We start from the raw sequence: 22,630 nt of genomic DNA, 5'->3' as shown, positions 1-22,630 counted from the left end.
GAACCGGGCGAAACAACAAGATATCGCCGAAAGTTCGCCTGAAGTTGACGGTGGAGTTCGTGGATTTCAGGTTTTCAACCTTTGGATCTCGACGTACTGGGAAAGCCTTGACGAGCGACGGCGACGAAGAAGATGGAGCGCCATGGAGCTCAGTTGCAGCTTTTTCCGAAACTGTCGAGAAAAAGTTCCTCTTCAAACAAGTAGTTGCCATCCATGAATATGACGATGACAAAGACAAGACTTTTGCTTTTAGCAGGCGGTTCAAACCCGCCATGGATTGAATTGAATTGCAGAGAGAGGAAGAAAGACCCAAAAAAAAAAAAAAAAAGGAAATTTCAAAGTCCTCCGGGAAATTTTCCTTGTATCTTACCGACAGAACCAGAAGGAAGAAAGCTAGAATTCGAAATGAGCCACCTCTTCCCTTCTTGGTTTACAGTAACTCTCATGGACCTCTTATTTTCTACTTTTTATTATTTCTTGGTCGACTTGTGAGTTGTGACCTCTGTTTTGGAAATCAGAACGGAGAAAGAAATGGCTTGCCGCAGTGGATCGATTGCGAGGTCGTTGATCTCTCTTCCTCATTTCGGTCACCACAGCCGCTACCACGCCTTCGTCCTCCACCACTCAGTTCTCCTCAGCTGCAATCTCGCCGGAGAGATCTCCAATCCAAATCAGATTCCGGGAATCTCGATCGCTGCAACTCTTTTGGCCGAAGTTCCGATTGTTCAGGCTTGTCTTTGTTGTATTCTTTGACTCAGTAGGTCACTAGGTCGAGCTTTGTGGAGGACGGTGGTTCCCAAATACAGAGAAGAGCGGCGATATTGCCTCTATTTTGCTGAATTGCCGAAATTTCGTCGATATTCCGGCGACATATTGTAAAGTCGACTTCAGTGTGGGTTTCGGTTCGCCCACCACCGAGATGGGCGAAATTCGCCGAAATTTCTTTCCATGGTTGATACCTGGAAGGTCATAATCTTTTGTTTAGTCATTTCAGATGTTTCAATCATTATCATGGTCTACAGGGTTCCATAGGTTGTTTTCCCAATCTATTAAAAACTTTAGGCAACTCCAAGAGAAACTTAAAACTTCACTTGAAGCACAAGGAAGCATGAAACTATGAGACAATCGATGAAGGAAGATTACTATAGAGTAAATTATGAAATTATCATGATATGGGCAGAAATAATATTTAACATACCAGTAAGTGTGAGTAACTGACTTGAGAAATTTCTGTGAGAGATAATGTTGATGAGTTGAAGCACATGAGCAAAGGACATTGGCTGAGATGTGCCTAAAAAGATGGCATCCTTAGTGTTTGAGACAGTGAAAAAAATCGTCTGCTGTGCACATCTCCCTGCTGTGCACAACAATGCGGCACTACAATTTGACACGTGGCATATTCTTAATAAATGGCTCAGATTCGAAAGCAAGGTTTTAAGTGAAACTGACCCATCTTATGACCCGTTTTAACAAAAAAAATAACCCGTTTTTGAGACCCGTTTCTAAATATGGTTTGCCCAAGATTTGTTTCCATTTTCTCCCATCGTTTCCACGATGTCTACTTCATCTTCTTCCCTCTTGTTCTTCAGTAGATCTTGGGCAACCATATGCTGTGCATTGCTGGATATGTGCACAGCAGACGATTTTTTTCCTTGAGACAGCACCTGCCATAGAAATTCGCTCAACCATATGAAGAGCATCAATAATATCGATTTCTCTCAATGAGGGGGTTTCTACTTTCTATGGCAGGTGTGACTCTGAACCATCTCTATGTCCTTGTATTCCATGGGAGAGGGGAGTTCAAATTTTTGACGGGGCTTTTCCAACTATTTCTGCAAAGTGGCACTCGGGGTGCTTTTTGTATTAATTCTACTCTAAAATTATTATGCTTCACTTGGGCTTGCGACTCTTCTTTTTTTTCTTCCTTCCTAAAAAACTGATTTATCTCTATTCCACACATTATTTTGGCCGACTACTACGCACCGACTCCCCCTTGTGAATAATTGTTTCACTTGGGTCATGTAAAGTTCTTGGTTTCAATTCAAAAAATCTAGAGCCAGATCAACGCCTGTGATGCTTCGCGCACCCTCTTGTTTTAGATTAGAAAATCAAAATTCATACTACGAACTTTTGCGTTAAAAATAAACACTGCCGTTTCCCACGGAATGACGCAGTCCTCTCCGGTGAGATGTTGTTATTTTGCGAAAAGAGAGTCTAGAAAATTGTCTCTCTCTGGTATTCATTTTTGTCAGAAAAGACGACAAGAGGTCCATCTCGTTTACTATGACGAGGGATTGCTAATTCATGGCCAAACGGCCCCAACCTGATCGACAAAACTACACCAAATTTGCACAGGACAAATATGTGTGCTACGAAAAAAATTCTCTGAATCATAGATGAGTTGATCAATCCAAATACAGAGTTAGAACAAAAAAGATAGTTGGTCCTGGGTTTCCCATCATACAATTGAAGGAAACTATGATAAAAATGAAAATTCAAACTGCAAGAATAGTTCGGAAGAAAAAAGCTTTAGCAAAAATCAAATTAAAGAGAGTAATAGGGTAAAGAAAATATTCCCAAAACTTGCTTTCTAAACTAAGAAGTAATTAGAAGAAAAAAAATGACGCCAGGGATTCAGAGATATTGGGGGAAAAAAAACCGAACTAAGACAAGCTTAGTCGACCTCTTCAATCTTGGGGCCAGCACCGCTTCCACCAGCAGGGGCTGCATCGTCTTCCATGCCTTCGCCTCCCATATCAGCGCCTGCACCTTGATACATCTTAGCGATGATCGGGTTACAGATGCTCTCCAACTCCTTCATCTTGTCATCAAATTCATCGGCTTCAGCAAGCTGGTTGCTGTCGAGCCACTGAATTGCTTGCTCAATGGCATCCTCTATCTTCTTCTTGTCAGCTGCTGCAATCTTGGATGCTATCTTCTCATCCTTGATTGTGTTCCTCATGTTATATGCATAATTCTCCAAAGCATTCTTTGATTCCACCTTCTTCTTGTGCTCTTCATCCTCTGATTTGTACTTCTCAGCATCGTGAACCATCTTCTCAATCTCTTCCTTGGACAATCTACCCTTGTCGTTGGTAATAGTGATCTTGTTCTTCTGACCTGTAGTCTTGTCCTCTGCAGACACATTCAAAATACCATTGGCATCAATGTCAAAGCATACAGTGATCTGTGGAACTCCCCTGGGGGCAGGAGGGATTCCAGAGAGTTCAAATTTGCCCAGAAGGTTGTTGTCCCTGGTTCTTGTCCTCTCGCCCTCGTACACTTGGATCAACACACCGGGTTGGTTGTCAGAGTAAGTAGAGAAGACTTGCTCTTTCTTTGTGGGAATGGTGGTGTTCCTTGGAATCAACACGGTCATGACACCTCCGGCTGTCTCCAGACCTAGGGACAGAGGGGTAACGTCAAGAAGCAAAAGGTCCTGCACCTTCTCGTTGCCTTCGCCGCTGAGAATAGCGGCCTGAACTGCAGCACCATAGGCCACGGCTTCATCGGGGTTGATGTTCTTGCAGAGTTCCTTCCCGTTGAAAAAGTCCTGCAAAAGTTGCTGCACCTTGGGAATTCTAGTGGATCCACCGACCAGGACAACTTCATGGACGGTGCTCTTGTCCATCTTTGCATCCCTCAAACACTTCTCTACAGGCTCCATGCACTTCCTGAAGAGATCCATGTTGAGCTCCTCAAATCTGGCACGGGTAATGGGGGCGTAGAAGTCAACACCCTCGTAAAGAGAGTCAATCTCAATAGTGGTCTGAGCAGTGGAAGAGAGAGTTCTCTTCGCCCTCTCACAAGAGGTTCTCAACCTCCTAAGAGCCCTGGGGTTTCCGGTGATGTCTTTCTTGTGCTTACGTTTGAACTCGAGGACGAAGTGGTTCACCATACGGTTATCGAAATCTTCTCCTCCAAGGTGAGTGTCTCCAGCTGTGGCTTTAACCTCGAAAATACCCTCTTCAATGGTAAGAAGAGAAACATCAAAAGTTCCACCACCAAGATCAAAGATGAGGACATTCTTTTCACCGACGCTCGTTGCCTTCTTGTCAAGACCATAAGCAATGGCAGCAGCAGTTGGCTCATTAATGATACGCATCACATTGAGACCTGCAATAACTCCGGCATCCTTGGTGGCCTGACGCTGAGAGTCATTGAAGTAGGCAGGGACTGTTACGACGGCGTTCTTCACTGTAGAACCAAGGTAGGCCTCAGCAATTTCACGCATTTTAATGAGGACCATGGAAGAAATTTCCTCGGCAGCAAACTGCTTATCCTCTCCCTTGTATTGCACCTCAATCATCGGCTTGTCACCAGGTCCAGGGATGACCTTGAAGGGCCATAGCTTAATGTCACTTTGGACCGAGGAATCAGAGAACCTCCGACCAATCAAACGCTTCGCATCTGCAACGACGGAACACAACCAGGTTGATTAACAGACGAGATCTAATAAATTGTAACGCTAACAGACGTAACTAAATAAGCATAAAACCTCATACGGAGATCACAAATACAGAATGCAGAACGGAGGTAAGATTTACTGCCGGTCAGAGTCGGACTCTGTTGAAGCAGTTAACGCAATGAAATATATGTAACAATCATAATTAATGAAAACATCTCAACGTCAACATTATTTCAAAGACGTCGACATTATCAAATCGGGAAAGACAAAGGAATCGTAAATTCGTTTAGAGAGATCAATTCAATCCAATACAAACCAAAAGAAAAACAAAGGTATTGAAAGCATTAAATCAAATCCAGAGAAAGGTCCACACGAAGAACAAACGCATCTGGAAAAAAGAAAAGAAAAGAAGAAAGAAGGAAGAAAAAAAAACACGAAACTTCCTGTAGCAGAGAAAATAACCAGGACACACTTTTTAGCACAGTAGTAAACATATATCAACATCAAAACATCACATCCGATGCATACGTAAGATGATACTTAGATCTACAGATATTAAGACCACAAGGAAAAAGAAAGAATACAAAAACAGATCTAGATCTGAGAATTAAAAGGAAATAGCAGAAAACTTACCGAAGACGGTGTTGATTGGATTCATCGCCACCTGGTTCTTGGCCGCATCTCCGATTAAACGCTCTGAATCGGTGAAGGCAACATAAGACGGTGTAGTTCTGTTACCTTGATCATTAGCGATGATCTCAACACGATCGTGTTGCCATACACCGACGCAAGAGTAGGTTGTTCCGAGATCGATTCCGATAGCCGGACCTTCACCTTTGCCCGCCATTGTTCTTGTTTTGAAATTCGAAAACAGACGAACGGCAACCTCCGGCAGGAAGTTAGAGAAAACTACAACTAGGGTTAGCTGGAACAAAAGAGACTCTTAAAGAGATAAACAAAAGTTCATTATATAGAAAAATTATGGATTCTAGAAAGTTCGATAGAAGAACTGCCAGCCGTTGGATTGAAAGAGATGGACGGTGTAAGCACTTCCCAAGAAACTGGTTAGGGCTCGCCGCTCTTTACTTTTTGTGGTTAATACCGAATCTGCCCTATTCTGCTGGAAGAAGAGCCTACAACTACGGATCTCGTCAATAGTTACTGACCGTCGATTTGTGTCTTGCAACGATCTCGAGCATGTGCTGGTTTTTCCTTCTGCGCGTGGTACAGAAAAGACTCGATTTTGGTTGGGAGTCGGCCACGACCCACGATTCAAGGAATCCACCAAAAGCCGCGTACTGCACTGTTGGCATCGTCGGTAGATATTAATGTGTTATCGAAAAAACTTTAAATTTGGATGGAAAAAAAAAAAAAACTTGGCTGAACCGTTATAAAAATCCTACCATTAAATTTGGTGAAATTAAATCTGAGTCGTCCATTATAAACGGTTCAGATTTAATTCAATACATTTAATGGTAGAATTTATTTACACAGTTGTTTAGCTACATTTATGCCAAAAAATAAAAATAGACATTTTCATGGCCACTTAAGATTTCAAGTGGAAAAATATCATCTGTTATACATAATATGTCAAATAACTAGTTGAGAAAGCAAAGAAATTATAAAGTTATTTTAAACTTTTCAAATTTGAAATCAATCTTTAAATCTCAAGTTATTGGGCATTGATGCATCAAAAAATTGTTTCACACTTGGGTTCTGCAAAGCAATTGTTAGAAGTGGGCCAACTCAGCAGTCAGAAACCCTCCTCCGAAAATTAAATCAATAATGGATCATCATAGAGTTCTAGCTAGTTGCAGAGCTTTAATTGAAAACGATAATGGAGGAAACGATTCAAATACATTTCTTGGATGTGAACCTTTAGTTTATATAGGATTTACCTGCCATTCTCAATTGTTGGATTCATCCATGCTCTTTCTTGGTGGCTGTCCGATTGTAGATTTTTTCCCATTTTTCGCAGTCATTGGTAGTTTTCTTGTAGGGCATGATCGTGTCTCCCAAATTTTCTGAGAGCACGTCTTTCTATAACTATCAGGTTCCTTCATCCTCACACTACTTGGTAGCTCAATCTCCAAACCAATCCCGACCAGGGTCATTGACCCGATCGTGGTCGAACTCGGTTCAGTGTTATTTTTTCCTTATCATGAGCCCCCCAGGCCAAATGATCGAGATTAAACAACCAATGGCTTGGTTTGTCTTTTGTCGATCATGATCATCAAACTCGGTAAGCAGAAAGCCAGATGTCCTCGTTGCATTTATTGCTTTGCCTGCGCAATGGTACATTCTCGAGCCATATGCGCTTTACGTAACCTATGCTGCAAATGCCACATGGTCTTTGAGAGGCGTTGCCATCAATACCTTCTCATGCTCAAACAATCATCATTCTTCAACCGTTGATCCTTAACTAATCTCATTAGTTGATTACTGCCACTCGAATCATCATTCATCCTCGTCCGTTGATTAAGGTTAATCTCGTTCATTCAAATCCTTCTCCCTAAGCCCAAGGAACTTAATTTCGGTGAATTTCGGCGAAATATCGCCGAAATTCGCTTGTTTCGCCCACCGGCGAACCGAAATAAGAGGGCGAAAAGAAATTTATCGGCGAATCAGCGAAAATCGCCGGAAATTGCCGAAATATCGCCTATTTTCCAACGAATCAAACAAAAACTTGGTCGTCGAAGGAGAAGAAGGAGGAGGAGAAGAAGAAGAAAGCATGGAAGGCAATATCAGTTGATCGGCGATATTTCTCCAAAGGGCTAGTTGATAATCGATGAAGGGGAGAACCCAACAGTCGGTTTCCATTGTCTGATTTTAGAAGATCAAACTGCTCTGCCAAGGAACGGTGGGCATGGTAGAAATCTTCAAAGAGAAATAAGAAATGGGTAGCATCAGGTATGAAGGAGACCTGAAACCCTAAAAAATCTTGAAATAAATCTGCAACCGTTTGATTTAATTCTTTGATCAAGGAGGGTTGGATAATCTGTGTAATTCCCAAAAACCAAGCATGAAATTGGAATGGGAGAATGTGTGGAACTTGGCAACTTGAAGTTGAAAATGCAGAGAAGGAACGGAAATTGGAAGCTTCAATTCCATCTCTTCAGTCTTGATTTTCATGGATCGGTTTGAAAAAACTGAAAAGGAGCTTTAAATCGAAGATGAACTACTCACCTGGTAGAGTGAGTTCAAGCAATTGGTGCAACCAGAGAAGCCCTGTTGCTACCCAAGCAGTCCTTCTCAACACAATTTACATTCTCACCACCGAGCAGATTTCCCTCTTTGGACACCGAGAATGCAACAAGGCAGTCAAGGGTTGAAACTAGAGGGGCAAAATATTGCCGAGATGTCGGCGATATTTAGCCAGCGGACCCGGCGACACAAAAGAAACTTCGTTCCTTGCCTAAGCCTCCTTAAACCCATTGTGTGTTCTCATTTCTCTTCTACTTTGGCATTTGTAAACTTGCCTGCATTCGAAGTCTCCAGCGAACTTTGTGGTTTCCAGTTCCTCAGCTTCCAACTCCAAATTCTTCTCCGTTTAAGATTTGAACAAGTAAGTCCCCTACCCTTAGCTTTGTTTCTTCTCTTATTACTTCATTTCTTTTCTATTTGAGTTCGTGACCTTTCCCATAGCTTATCTAGGTTTTCATTCCTTCTCCCTCAACCAGACTTTAAAAGTTGTTTTTCCTTTTTCAAAGGGTAGTGGCAAAAGCTTCGACGATGACTCCGTCAATCAAATGATCGACGTATATGATTATGCTAACTAGCCTAGCCCTTTAGCTTCAGTTGAGCTGTCGGCCAATAAGAATGAGAGGATCACCGACTGTTAGTTGTCCTCCATTCGCTCAAACCCTAGGGAACAACCAAGGCTTCTCATCAAGTGGTTGCTTGGAGTTTCCAACCGTCAAAGAGGCCTGCAAATGGCCCCTCTTTCTATGTCTCCCACATTTGCCCCAACGAAGTGTAACAAATCTCTTCCAATTTCTCTCTTCCCTTCTCATATCTCCTTCAGGTTCCCAACCTGGACAAGCGAGCTGATTCGAACCCTCCTAAAGAGTTCTCCATTTATGATGGGTACTCTAAAGAGTGGGGTGAGATTCCCCTTCTACTCTGCCCTCTTCACTGAAATTCTTAACCATTGGGACCTTTGTCTCGGTATGCTTTTCCTGAATAGTTGGACACATATCATTGGCTTCTTCAAGCTATGTCTTGACCTCCAGATTACCCCTTCTCTTCCTCTGTTTTCCCAATTCCACTGCCTTAGTAAGTCCAGCCCTCTTGGTTGGGTCTTTTTCTCCAAGTGTCCCAAAAGTGAGCTAGGATGGTCGGGAAGCATGCTTGCTGAGGGGACCTGTCCATCCAACCATAAGGGGGTGGCACCATTGGTATCAATTATGCCAAGCGCCACCTTCCAAACTTAACTTCCTGATCACCTGGAGTCACCGAACTCCTACACCCCCCTCTTCCCATCTCTCTTGCCTAAGACAAGGTCGTTCGATCAATAAAGGCTATCTGAGCACATCAGGAATCCATGGTCTTACCATGGAGTATGAGGCGATTCTTCAGTTGTGGGGTTTGTCCCCTGCTGAGCTCCCGATCCCTTATTGCTTCATCCTTATTGTTATGTATGTATGTTTTACTGTACTGGCATTCATTCTTTGTTTTGTAGTGCCTCCTAGATATAGCTTGAAGGCTGTTAAGGCCTTGGCTATTCAAGGCTTCAAGGCTGCCGAGGATTGGGCAACCCTAACCAAAAGGAAGGAGAAGGAGCCCGAGGGCCCTCCTGCTTTGAAGGGTGTTTCCAATGCCCCGAAGGGGCTACTGAAGATTAGGTAGGAACAAGCTACCAAGGGAAAAGAGCCCATTGGCGCCGAACCCACCCAAGATGATGTCAACCTAGCCAAGAGGAAGAAAGACTTGGCGAACAATGCTGCTTCGAAAAGTAGCAGGGTCGAGCAAGGGGGTGTATACATTCCCTCATAGAAGTTGAAGGCTTGAGACCTGGTCTCCTGTGATACAAACTTTAGTTTTTGATTGGGCCATTAACACCCGAATGCCAGCTGATCGAGAGATCCTGGATTCTATGCCCGATGAAGAGCTCTTATGCTCTTCCATAAGTAAACATTTTTATGGTTGCTCTTGTTTGTCCTTGATCTTTTTCTTTTGTATTCTCCTTTATTGCTAACTTCTTCTTTTTTTTTTTTTTTTTTTTTTGCTTAGAAAAGAAATATCTTCGTTAATTAAGATAACAAATACATAAGGTAGTTGGGTCTATTACATATGACCTACTAAAGTCTATAGAAGACTGAAAATGCTAAATATATGAGCCATTGGTGGAGTATGGTATCACTACAACTATTAAGGTTTGCATCCTTAATTTGAGTGAATATGTTTATCAAAATTGGGACATGAGATATCGGCCACTTACTGTGATTAAGTGCTATGAGTAGATCACGAACTTCTTTGTTATTGCACCATATATCTTGTATTTGGATATTGTGGTGCAGTGCTTGGTCTATCCCTTCCTTTAATCCAATCAAGAGTGTCTCAACGATGTTTCCCTTCCCTAGACCTCCTGTGCTTATAAACTTTAACTGCCCTTCATGCACAATTCCCACACTCCACCCTGTGCTGTCTAGCTCGCATTATGTACCCCTTGCGCACAATAAAGTTGGACAAATATTTAAGTTAGTTAAAATATCACAAAAGCAAGTATTTGGTTTAGATGGCTGTGTTTGTGTTTGGTGATGTGAGGTTTCAATACTTTCTTGTGGTGTGATTTTTAAATCCTGGATCCAACTTACTATGTTATTTAGAGCTCTAATGGGGTTTGGGATATCGTTATTAAAGATTTTATTATTCCGTTCTTTCCAAATAAAGTAGCATGTAATTATAAAAACGGACACCATCCATCTTTTTGATGCTTTATCCATCCCTGCATCGAGGATAAAGGAGTTGCATAGATCCCTGATTGATGGGCTTGTTAATCTTTCTGTTCTCAGACCCAACGGTCCTGCCGCCCAAGTCCTTTTCGCCCATTCACAAGAAAGGAATACATGCCATGTAGATTCAACACAACTTCCACAAAGTTCGCATTCTGTGGATATTGGTATCCATTGCACAAGTGTTGCCTTAACTGGTAATCCTGCATTTAACAGACGCCAAAAAAAGGTCTTAATTAAACACCTAAATGGTGCCAAATGATTGAGTGCTTAATCTCTACTGCTTTCTTTTCCATCAAACACAATGGAAATCCATACTTTTGTTTCTCAGGAACAAGAGGATTACGTCAAGGCTGCCCACTGAGTCCGTATCTTTTTCTATTCGTCATGGAAATTTTGTCTAGTTGCTGATGGAATATAGGACTCTAAATCTATTTAGAGGAATTAAGGTGGCTAGAAGCGCGCGCCACCGCATTTTGGGTTGAAGAGAATTCGGCAACTCTTCTTCTTTTAAGAGAATTAGAACCAACATCAGTTATGAAATGGTTTTGCCCTGCTCCAGCACAAACAAATTCCCCATCAACTGAAGAGGTACTTGCATCTTGCCCCATGGCCTTGTTAGCCATGCGTGCCAAGCTTGGTTTGACCACAGTTTCATTCATATTATCCTCTACACCTGCTGTAGAAGCTTGGAATTTGTTCTCAAATTTTTTCCAGCAATTTGGAAAGGATTGAGTTGGTAGTACCCTGTTCTTGTTTCTTCTGTGCTTCCATCATGATCTGTTGATCAATGAACTAATTTTTTATCATAGCTTCCATTTCAACCTGTCTTTCTAAGAAAAGTTGCAAGACTACATGATCTTCTTCTTCCTCTTCATCCACAACCTTTTTTCCTTTGCTTTTTGGCTGCAGAACTTTGGCTTCTTCATTCAAGGCACTCGATGTCACATCCCGCCCTAAATCCACCAAGGGGATACCCTATCTGGATTACCCGGGGAGTGAATTACAGTCCCGCCGATCAAGTTTAGGAACGATCATAGTCACTTAGCACAATAATATAATCAAAAGCAAGAACAATTCCTTGTATCCAAATAATTTAATAATAAAAGTAGAGAAAGTACCTCAGAAGGATTCATGAATAACATCAGAGTGCGGAAAGGATTTCATTAGAATAAACAATCAAGTGTGAAAAGGAGGGAGGAAACCCGTCCTATAATATTAGCGGAAGATGAAACGACTAAAAGTAAAGGTTAGAACCGATTCACCAAATAACAAGTGAAACAACTAAACTATAGTCCCGACAATTCAAATAAAAGGTTAAAAAGGGAATGAGGCAACATCCCATCCCTAACACACAAATATAAAACTGAACTGCTACAAACAAGTCCCGATCTCGGTCTACTCGTCTTTATCAACTGGTTCATCGCCACCAGTATGATACAAGTCTTCAACTCAGCCTTCAAAGGGTTGATCGCCACGATCAACGGTGGTAGTAGTACCTAAAAAAGTCTAACAAAATATGTTGCAAAAAGGAGTGAGTTCAAAAGAACTCAGCAAGGTAGTCATTCCATAAAAATATAAACTATATGATACAAGCCATAATATGATGCAATATGATATGGAACACATGATGCAAGTATGGTTCTAACTCTATGAATGCTGATCTCTAAGGTAGACATGCTTTAAGTCATATCACCGTACTTCTCTGGGTCGTCAGTCACTCTCCCATTTCCATATCTTGGGAATGCCCGGGGAAGATCGGTAAAGTCATCAAAAAAGCTGTGGTAAGGGGATCGGTCACCGCTCTCTCACATCACCATTTGGTCAAGTACTGGCGCATGTCACAGTAAAGCCTAGCCCAATGCAAGCCATCTACTCAGTGGGTCAAGTCAGATTCAGATACGTCCATTCCTCGCCCCCGGCGATCCTTTCCGGTATCCTTCACACTAGAGTCAGCGAAATCCCGGATTTCGGACTCATCAACCCTATTGGTCATCCACATATAGTAAACGGGAAGCTCTCACGTCCTCTCACGGATTGGTTACCGGTCTTGAGCGCCCGTGAGCCCAAGTCTATCCATATGCAACTCTACCAATAAATGGCCCCTTTCAGATATCCATAACATGGTTTATGTCCCCTACCGGATTGGTTACCGGCCTAGAGCGCCCATCCAACCATACACTACCACGAGTTGTTCGGTCTCAATGCCCTTCCGATTCGGGTTTGACACGACAAGGATAAACCTAGCCACCCAACTAGACAGCCCTATGTATGTCATCCAATAACCCGGGAAAGAGTCGATAGGCACCTTTGGAGAACATCCCATACTATTCCCTCCGGTGCCCAAGGACAGAAGTGTCAGTAGGACACCCCCCAATCCCAAGTCATACGTAAGCATTCACATATCCAATCTCATCATTTCTCATGCATCCAATGCATATCCATAATAGTAATCAAATCATGATATTGAAACGAATCATTATAAACATAAGCAAATCAAATTGATAAAGTAACACAACAAGAGTATAAAGATTTAAATGCTACTGTTCTAACACATATGTATCAGTCTCATAATGATTGAAAGAAAATCAAGAGATTTCATTCTTTAAATAAAACACAATTCAATATTTGATGACTTATATGTTTATGGAGATCACCATCCTTACCTTAGGTTGAGTTGATGATGAATTGAGAATACCAAGAATTAGTCTAAAAGAATTGTTAAGGCCCTAAACAAACATCAATAATAAGTTAGAGAAGAAGTCGGGAAGATCGGATGTCAAACGGATCAAAACGGAGCAAGGTTGCTGTCAACAACAAGTTTGGTCGATGGTCATGGTCGATGGTATCGACCAAAAGGATCGACCAAAATTGTCTTCGGGACAGAATAGAGGATTTTGGTCCGAAATGGGTCTTTCGGGGTTCGGATCGATCCGAAACTTGGAGGGATGATTAATAACAATGTAAGAACACTACCTATCAAGTATTATCACAATCCAATGGTCCAAATGAAAACCCCCAAATTGAGGTCCTATGTTCTAAAGACAAGAATCCTAGCATTCATGAGAAATTGATGTAATTGAAAGGGAAGCTAGAGAATTAGTTGGGGAATAGGTTAGGAACATGATTACAATCATTTGCAAGCCAGAGATTAGACTAATCATACTCCACATCTCAGTTTAGTATAAGAAATCAAGTTGTTAAGCAAGGAATCATGGTAATGTATATGTAAGGATCAAGATGCAAGTGAGACATAGCAAGAATGAAGGAAAAGCAAGTATAAATGGGAAGAGACGTTCATGGCAAGGTGTTTACAAGGTTGCAGCTCCTTGGCCATGGTCTCATCAGTAAAAAGAAGAAGAGAAGTGGGTAGGATAGAGAGCAAGAGAAGGAATCATACCTTGGAAGATGATAGTTGGAGAAAAGAGACAAGGATTCTTGTAGAAGGTCATCACCCAAGCTAAGGAGAAGCCTAAGAGGAGCCTTCCCACGTTCTCAGGTGTTGAAATGAGTAAAATATCGTTCTAGGTTCGAGGTTTCACTTAAATAGATGAAGGAATATCCAAAAAGCATCTTTTTCTCGATTCTGGGCAACTTTGGTCGTTGGTTTTGGTTGATGGCATCGACCAAAAGGATCGACCAAAAAAGGTAACAGGTTTCAGCAGAAAATCCAGAAATAGTTCAGCAACTTCGAACAGGGATTCGGAGGGCTATACAAGGTCAAATTGAGTGATATTTTCTCCTACAAGTCAATCAAGAAGTCTAGTTTCCAGAAATACTTTTGGATCAAGCATGGGAGGTCATTAGGTCCACCAAATAAGCTCACCTTCTTCGATGCGCAAGCAGGATTTGCCAGACATAGTTCAGCAACTTCGGACAGGGATTTGGAGGGCTATATGGGGTCAAATTGAGTGGGGTTTTCTCCTACAAGTCCATCAAGAAGTCTAGTTTTGGGAAATATAATCGGATTGGATACAGAAGTTCATTTGGTATTTCAACTAATTCACCCCTCTTCGGTGCGCAGATTCAAAACTAACACTGACAATGCTCTCAAGTGAGGGGCATCATCGTCAATGTCCACGGGCTTGGGTTCCGACACCAAATAAATAACCAAAAGGGTCCACAAGTATCATTTCTCCCACTTCGGGTTTTCGGACCTACAAACATAACAGGTCCCGAGCCGGGTCAAGGTTAGGATAAGGCCAGATAGTACAGGTCTACCCTAAGGGAAAGGTCTGGCATGGCTTCCTAAGGTTTTCAAAGATAATAATATTGAAATTAAAGTCCAACTTTTAAGGTTTAACATTGAACCAATCTTTCTTTATCCCAAAATAAATAGGGTGTCTGGGCTAGGTTTGGGCTGGATGTTACACTCGATTTCCCCACAAATGACCTAGCAGCTTTGTACCTAGCAGGATCGAAATTGTATTTCTCATTTGCAATCTTTTCTAGCTCGTTGCCCTTATGATCGGGCGTGCTTCTTTTTTTAGATGTTGTTTCTTCATCAGCTTCAGCAATGTTGGCCGATCCTTCCTCTTCCAATATATCTATCTGTTCCTCATTTAGTTGAATGTTAGGAACAAGCTGAACACCTGCAGCATCATCTTCCTCCTCAGAATTTGTATTTGAAACGATGCCAATGATGTAGTCAGCATACTCCAGATGAAAGCCGTGGTCATCACCTTCGGAAAACCTCTAGTTAAAGGTTTTGTTGCCACTCCCTCTTACAGTCTTGATTGGAAGGCTTCATCATTCAAAAGCACCTCCTCTGTTCCAAATTTCTTACAGAAACCAGTTTGGTGAGAGAGATGCCCACACCTAATACACAGAATTTTAACTTCATATTTTACTTCCAAGCTAACCCATTCATTTTTTAAGGTTCTGAAAGAAGTTGTAGTCTGCACTTTATTGTTGATATCAAACACGATCCTGACCTCACAACATTCCCTGGTAATCCAACCTCTGTTGAGTTCAGCTGGACTTCTAGTATTCTTCCCACTTTAGAAGCAGCCATCTAGATTCCTTCATAGTTCAGACAATCAGTTCTTAAACCACCAAGCTGTATCCAGATAATAATCGGTGGTAAGAGGGTGTTTTTCTGACATTTTGGAATGGGGTCTAAGGCCAAATGCAGAATGTGGTTTCCACACCACCAAGGAGACATGGATAGCACATGGTTTCTATGAGCCTTAGAGACGAACAGAGCCTTGAAATTTTCCCTACCAGTACTAACGATGGAGGTGGCTCCAAGAGGATGCCAGAGGTCCAAAAGTTTTTTCTTAGTAGCAGAGATTAATTCCCTTGGAAATCCCAGGGCATACCCTTAGAGAGGGAGGCCAGAAGAAGGAGCATCAGTGTGGTTCAGTACTTGACCATGACTACCTGGAGGTACTACTGCCTTCCAAGAGTCCGTGTCTAAATTCCTTCTTGTTGCAGTAACTTTGGTAGGGTAGCGGGACACTCCCGCAGATGGGGACCAACCAGAGGATGAAGGACAGAGAGGTGGGTAAATAGGATAGCCATGTCCATGTTGTCTATTCATCTTTGCAAGTAAAATGGCACTTTTTTATTTTTCACAACGATGCAAAAGTTCTATTTTCAAGAAGAAGAAGGTTCAGCATTCACAGAGTATTATCTTTTGAAACTTGCCTTTTTGGGTTCAGGGGTAATGTGGTGTCAAAACGGGTTGGTAAACTGAGTGGTTTGCACTTGTTATAGGGTGTGGGACGTGTTATGTAAGGGGATGTGTAGCTATAATGGATGTCAGTAAAGTCGGTGTAAGATGGCTGTATGCAGTTTTATCCAAAACAGTGACAGGTGGTTTGAAATTCTAGGTGAAGGATAAAAATAAAGGGGATAAGGCTTGAAACATCAACCTGTATTGCCACATACGGTGATCAAGATAACCACGTATCACATCTTAGACCTGAGAGAACCCACCGACACTCCTCAGCTACCAGAGATTGGTTCTTACCTCGAGCCCCATCTTCCTCAGGTTGACTCCCTCAGCCTGCCAAAGAAACAGAAATAGTAGCAGAACAGAGAAAAGTAGTGGAAAACAAAACAAAAAAAGGAGAGAAAATCGGAGGGAGGTTAGCCATGTTTTTTTATTTTTGAAACCAAAAGGGGTACTGATGTTTAGCCGTTGAAGACACAGTTGGCGTCTCCGTGGAAGACTTCAATTGTTGTTTCTGTAGTTGTTGTTCGCAGGAGATGGGTTGCGGGGTAGATTCAAGCACAGATATGTTTGGATTAGGGGACACACAGCAGCTGATGTTGTTGTTGTTATCATTACAAGACTTCAATTGTTGTTCATTTATTCTTCACATGCAGGGTCCTCACTGAAGACTTCCATAGGCATATGGAAGCTTTGCTGAGGGTTGGTCATCTCAACGCTTGGGCTAAGCGCTATGAGAGGGAAGTGGAGCCCAAGCAACAGGAGGTCTCCAAGCTGAAAGAAGAAGGCTCCAAGCTTCGGAAGGCTACAGAGGAGTTGATGGTGGCCAAGGCAAGGATCAAGGAGCTGGAGAAGGAGGTTGCACAGTTGAAATCTACTATGTCTTCCTCGGACGCCAAGGTCGAGAACTTGGTGAGGAAGAAGGAGGATCTCCACGATTGGTTGCTTGCTGCCATCCCTACCAGTCTCAACAGCTTGACACTTTCGGTGAGGAATGCTTGCACTCAAAAGTATCTGAATAGCAAGCCTTTTGCCTTTCTCCTAGCGCTCTACAACTTCATATATGGCTTACAGGGATGGCCAAAATGAGGTCTGGAGGTCCATCTTGCGAAGGGATCTTCCTTCCCCGATTGAGCTCCACCAAGATGTCTACAATGCTAAGGTCTTCGAGGAGTTAAAGTTAGAGGCTCCCAAATGGACAGTTCAAGGTCGACCACTCTCCGATGACCCCAACGTGGAAGGCTATTTGAGTAATGAGCCCCCAGCTACTCCCGAACTTGAGGCCATGGAGGAGAATGCTGACCTTCTAGACTTCCATGCTGAGCGACTTCCTAATGAGCAACTCCCGAATCTAGCAGACCGTGCGAAAAAAATCCTCCCGATCAATAGTAAAGAAAATTTTCCTTTTTCTCTTTTTTTATTTTTTATTTTTTAATTTTGTACACTGACTGCATTCGGTTCTCTCCCTTTTTTTGTGTAAAGGGTTGGCCCCCTATGGCCTTTATTAATAAAATCTCTCTTTAGTACTTGATATTGTCTATCACACTGTTCCAACAAATGCATTCGAACTTACCAGCGCCTGTCTAATCTAGCGACCTCGTCAGAGACTTTTGGCTTTATACGTTAGTATGAGAGAATCAATAGGTAGTCGATCATAATCGAGGCCTAGCTTTAGGAATTTTCAAAGAAATTCTCCAAGTATTAGAAGGTCTTAGTCGGGCATAGCCGAAGCCTTTACTTAAGAATTTCCGAAGAAATTCTCCATGTGTTAGAAAGTCTCAGTCAGGCATAGCCGAAGCCTTTACTTAGGAGTTTCCAAAGAAAATCTCCAAGTGTTAAAAGGTCTCAGTCGGGCATAGCCGAAGCCTTTACATAGGAATTTCTAAAGAAATTCTCCAAGTGTTAGAAGGTCTCAGTTGGGCATAGCTGAAGCCTTTACGTAGAAATTTCCGAAGAAATTCTCCAAGTGTTAGAAGGTCTTAGTAGGGCATAGCCGAAGCCTTTACTTAGGAATTTTCTAAGAAATTCTCCAAGTGTTAGAAGGTCTCAATCGGTAATTACCAAAGCCTTTTGAATTGCAACTATACCACATGCCCCCATTCAAAAGCGGTTTGGTTGTTGAAACTTGAACTTTATTTGAACATTGATTCATAAAATCTCACTCAGGAATACAAAAATAACTAAGGGTAAAACTTTTTCAAATGCCTTGCATTCCACAATCGATCCAGCTCTTAATCAGTTATTGGGTTCTTTAGTCTGTAGCACTCGATCCTACTTACTTTCTTGCTTCACGATCATGTAGGGTCCATCCTAGGAAGGGTCCAACTTCTTTTGATGCCAAGGGTCTAAAGCAGCTGTATTCCTTAGAACAAAATCTCCTGAACGGTACTGTCGGCGCTTTACTCGGGTGTTGTAGTGTGATGAGATGCTTCTGTGATAGTGTTGAATTAAGGCTATAGATTTTGTTCGGACTTCGTCCAAGAGATCCAAGCTATTCAATAGACCTTGTTCCTTTGCCTTTTCTTCAAATTCTCGTTCTCTGAGAGTCCCGACCATTACTTCCACTGGAGCCAAGGCTTCTAATCCATAGGCCATCTTAAATGGTATTCCTCCTGTTGGCATTCGAATTGTTGTTCTGTAAGCCCAGAGCATGTTCGAGACTTCTTCAACCCACAAGGCATTGTTAAATTCCAACCTCTTTTTTATTCCATCTAGTAAGGTTTGGTTGGTTACCTCTACTTGGCCCATTGCTTTGGGGGTATGCTACTAAAGACATTGGGTGCTTGATCATGTAAGTTCCAAAAAACTGAGTGAATTATGGATTATCAAACTGTGTTCCATCATCGGTAACAAGAACCTTCGGGATGCCAAACTTGTGTATGATGGATTCCAGCATAAATTTCTCAACCTTCTTCTAGATAATTGTAGCTAGTGGAATTGCTTCAATCCATTTGGTGAAGTAATCAATTGCCATGATCAGATACTCTTGACCGCTAGTTGCCTTAGTGAATATTCCTATAATGTCAATTCCCCAATAGCCAATAGGATAGGGTCTTGGAGAGACATTAAGGGTGCTGCAGGTCTTTTTGACGTTGTTGAATGTATTTGGCAGTTCCTGCTACGACGCACATACTCCAAAACATCTTCTTGTATCTTTGGCCAGCATATGCCGAGCCTAAGTATCTTATGTGCCAACACTCGTCTACCCATATGAGCTCCACATATGCCCTCGTGCACTTCTACTAGTGCACTCTTCGATCCTTTGGGTCCCAAACATCTGAGTAATGGCCTAGCGTAAGATCTTCAATATAATCTCCTGTGGATAGTGAATCCTGCTGCACGATCCCTAATGAGTCTGGCTTCTTTTGGGTCCTTGGGTAGCTTATCGTGTCGAGTGTACTCGATAATCGAGTCCATCCAGTATTGTTTGTCCTCCACATTTGCCACTTCTTTGCCCTTGGCATTGGGGAAGCCTAGTTCCTAAATATAGACCGAGGGTTCAAGGGTTTTCTCCTTTGCATTTGCCAACCTTGACAATTCATGTGCCATGGCATACTCCTTCCTTGGGATCTGAAAGACTCGTACCTCTTGGAATTCCTTCTTCAGAGCTTGTATTATTTCCTGATACTTCTGTAATTGGGGCTCCTTAATCCCTAACCCTCCTTATATCTAATTAATAATAAGTTATGAGTCATTATAAACGGCTATCTCAGATATGGCAAGTGCTTTTGCTAATCAAAGACCAGCAAAGAAAGCTTCATATCGGCCTCATTATTGCTTGCCTCGAACTCGAACCTCAGTGCATACCAGATAATGAACCCTCTTGGGCTCTTCAGCAAGACTCTAGCTCATGCTCCTTGTTTGTTGCTAGAGCCATCTACTTAAATGTCCCACATAATCAAGATAGTTTGTTTAGCCATTTTTTCAACAAGAGCTGTGGTTTCTACCACAAAATCTTCCAAGGCCTGTGCTTTTATGGCCATTTGCGGTTTGAAATCCACTTAGTATTCACCAAGCTCTACCGACCATGCCACCATCCTTCCCAAAAGATCTGGCTTATGAAGTATTTTCTTTAGAGGAAAAGTTGTTAATACCTTGATCAGGTGTACCTAAATGTAGTCTCAGCTTCCTTGCTGCCATCATTAGTGCCAAAGCTTGTTTCTTGGTCCCTGTGTATCTAGTTTCTGCATCAAGGATTACATGGCTGACATAGTAGATTGGTCATTGTTTCTTATCTTTCTCCTGAACGAGGACCACACTCACTGCCGAAGCCAAAGATAGTATATACACTTGTAAGGTTTCACCTTTCTCTAGTCGGGGTGGCTTTCCTAATATTACCTTCAAATTCTCGAACACTTTTTGGCACTCCTCTGTCCATCGTGCCTCTTTACTGCCCCTCAAATCCTTCAAAGCCTTGAAGAAAGGTAAACATCTTTCTCCCGATTATGCTATGAATCTGTTCAGAGCTGCCACTCGCCCTATTAAGCATTGTATTACCCAAACAGTCTTTGGAGGCTTCATATATATCTATCAGGGCCTTAATCTTAACTGGATTCGCTTCAATTCCTCCCTAAGAAACCATGAATCCTAAGAACTTTCCCGAAGACACTCCGAAGGCACACTTCTTAGGGTTAAGCTTCATTTGATAATTCTTGAGGACACTGAAGATTTCTGGTAAGTTTGAGATGTGACTCGAACGCTGAAGGCTTTTTATGAGCATGTCATCTATGTAGGACTCCATATTTCTCCCGATCAAGTCTTTGAAAATTTTTATTCACGGCTCTTTGGTAGGTTACTCCAGCATTTTTTAGCCCGAACGACATGACCTTGTAATAGAAGCTTTCATGATCGGTCATGAACGCAATGAACTTCTCATCCTCTTGTTCATTAGGATTTGGTTATACCCCGATTATGCGTCCATGAAACTCAAAGTCTCATAGCCAGTTGTTGCATCAATCAGGAGATCTATTCGGGGTAGAGTGTAGCTGTCACACCCCACTAGCCGGTCTCGGTTACCCGGCCGACAACCTGTGGGAGTGATTCGTCACAGGATCCACGGTTTTTGTCCATTAATATAAATAATGCAAGTAAAGATAATCGTGAGCAAGAATAAGTTCAATAATTAAATAAAAGGATTTCAGGAGTCCAAATACTCCAATAAAATAATCAAGGAAAGAATAAATGATCAGAATGAATATGAGTTCAGCGAAAATAATAAAAAAGAATTAAATGATTTTCTTTTCAGTTTCTTTCTCTAAAGCTAGATTATGTTTCTCATGTATTTCAAGAAAATGGGTTCTCCAATTCTTCTCCATACGATGGGCAAACTGCCTAGCAACTTGTCTCCTCTGCCCATCAATGGGTGCTATAAGCGCACTCCATGCACTTGTAGGAGCTCCCGCATAGGCTATCTCCATTTTCCATTGCCGGTGCCACATCTTCTTCATACAAGAAGGCTCCTTCATGGGAAACCAATCCATCTTCTGGTGTATATCCTCCATCTGTACAGGCTAATATAACATAGAGAAATAAAGGATTATCTTGTATCAGTTCTCTTTCAAGTAAATTAGATAATTTATTGTTGTCACTTTAGGATCCATAGACTTAATATATGAATTCGACAAATATTTGAAACCTCTGATTTTATATTTTCTCCAAGATAACCAAATAGATATTATTTCCCTCAGATATTGGTTATATTTAACTTATGGCTTTCTATTTTAATTGTTTCCTGATTTGGACTATGCCAACAAGCAAGATGTCTTAGAAAATTATAGATTGCAAAACTAGGCATTCTGGGTTGCTTGAATTTATCCTCACTTATGTACTTACAAGATTGTGTTCCGCCATTGCAGGGTCTTGACTTAAGTTTGTAGAGTGAAGTATCTGAAGAGGATAAAGAAAGAGTTGGAGAGAACAAGATCAGCTAACGTAGATAAACATGATATTGTAAGTTGATTTAACAATGAAGATCTTCATTGGCTCATTAGGAAGTAAACTTGTGCGTGGAAGATGAGATCATTAGAAGATGAACATCTGTAGTTAAAAATTCTAATTTCTCAGTAGTAACTTGGGAATTTTAGAATTACTTGAATTTGTAGCTAGTTTTGCACTAATTTATAGATTGATTTATCTCTAAACTATAACAGTCCTGCAGCATCAGTGGAAGACAATGCATTAAGTCACTACCGCATGTTACAAGAGAAGAGGATTTCTTTAACACGGTCATACTTTACTTTAACCCCATTGTCAAAAGCGCAAGTTAAGTAAAATTATATTATGATAAGATCATTCATCTGCCATTGCTGACATTTGAACATAAACAAAGGCCCCAGAAAAACTGCCCCTATTGAAGAATAGACGAAGATCCTTTGATTTATTGCTTGCTTTATTCATTAATTTTACATAGAAACAGTAGATAGGGATATAGGATTGTGAGTTGTAACATTCCAATCTATGATCAATTTCAAGTGCGAAGTAGATGATTCTTATAGTCTTATGTCAAACTCATACCAATTTTCATATCGTAATAAAATCGAACCGTATACCGAACTGCACCGTTTTTTCTTTCATACTGTACCATTTTTAAAA

The 22,630-nt window shown here is 41.6% G+C and overlaps 1 protein-coding gene across 1 annotated transcript; it reads right to left on the bottom strand.

The window, feature by feature from the left end:
* Window positions 1-2,516: 2,516 nt before the first annotated feature.
* Window positions 2,517-5,359, bottom strand: LOC149023977 (heat shock cognate 70 kDa protein 2-like). Its single transcript, XM_089144395.1, has 2 exons — window positions 5,042-5,359; window positions 2,517-4,410 (listed from the first exon to the last, which is right to left on the bottom strand). Exons 1-2 carry the CDS (start codon window positions 5,253-5,255, stop codon window positions 2,675-2,677), a joined length of 1,950 nt encoding a protein of 649 aa, XP_089000521.1. The 5' UTR covers window positions 5,256-5,359; the 3' UTR covers window positions 2,517-2,674.
* Between the last annotated feature and the right edge of the window lie 17,271 nt (window positions 5,360-22,630).

This window comes from Hakea prostrata, chromosome 2, assembly GCF_041222555.1.
Source record: "Hakea prostrata isolate BN-2017 chromosome 2, UWA_Hpros_2, whole genome shotgun sequence".
Lineage (NCBI taxonomy): Eukaryota > Viridiplantae > Streptophyta > Magnoliopsida > Proteales > Proteaceae > Hakea > Hakea prostrata.
This window is presented reverse-complemented; position numbering and strand designations above follow the sequence as displayed.

Excerpts from the sequence above, each read along its gene's own strand:
- LOC149023977 (XM_089144395.1), bottom strand. The coding sequence starts at position 5,255 with ATGGCGGGCAAAGGTGAAGGTCCGGCTATCGGAATCGATCTCGGAACA. Across the intron at positions 4,411-5,041 it reads TCCAATCAACACCGTCTTCG|ATGCGAAGCGTTTGATTGGT; the intron begins GTAAGTTTTCTG and ends CCGTCGTTGCAG.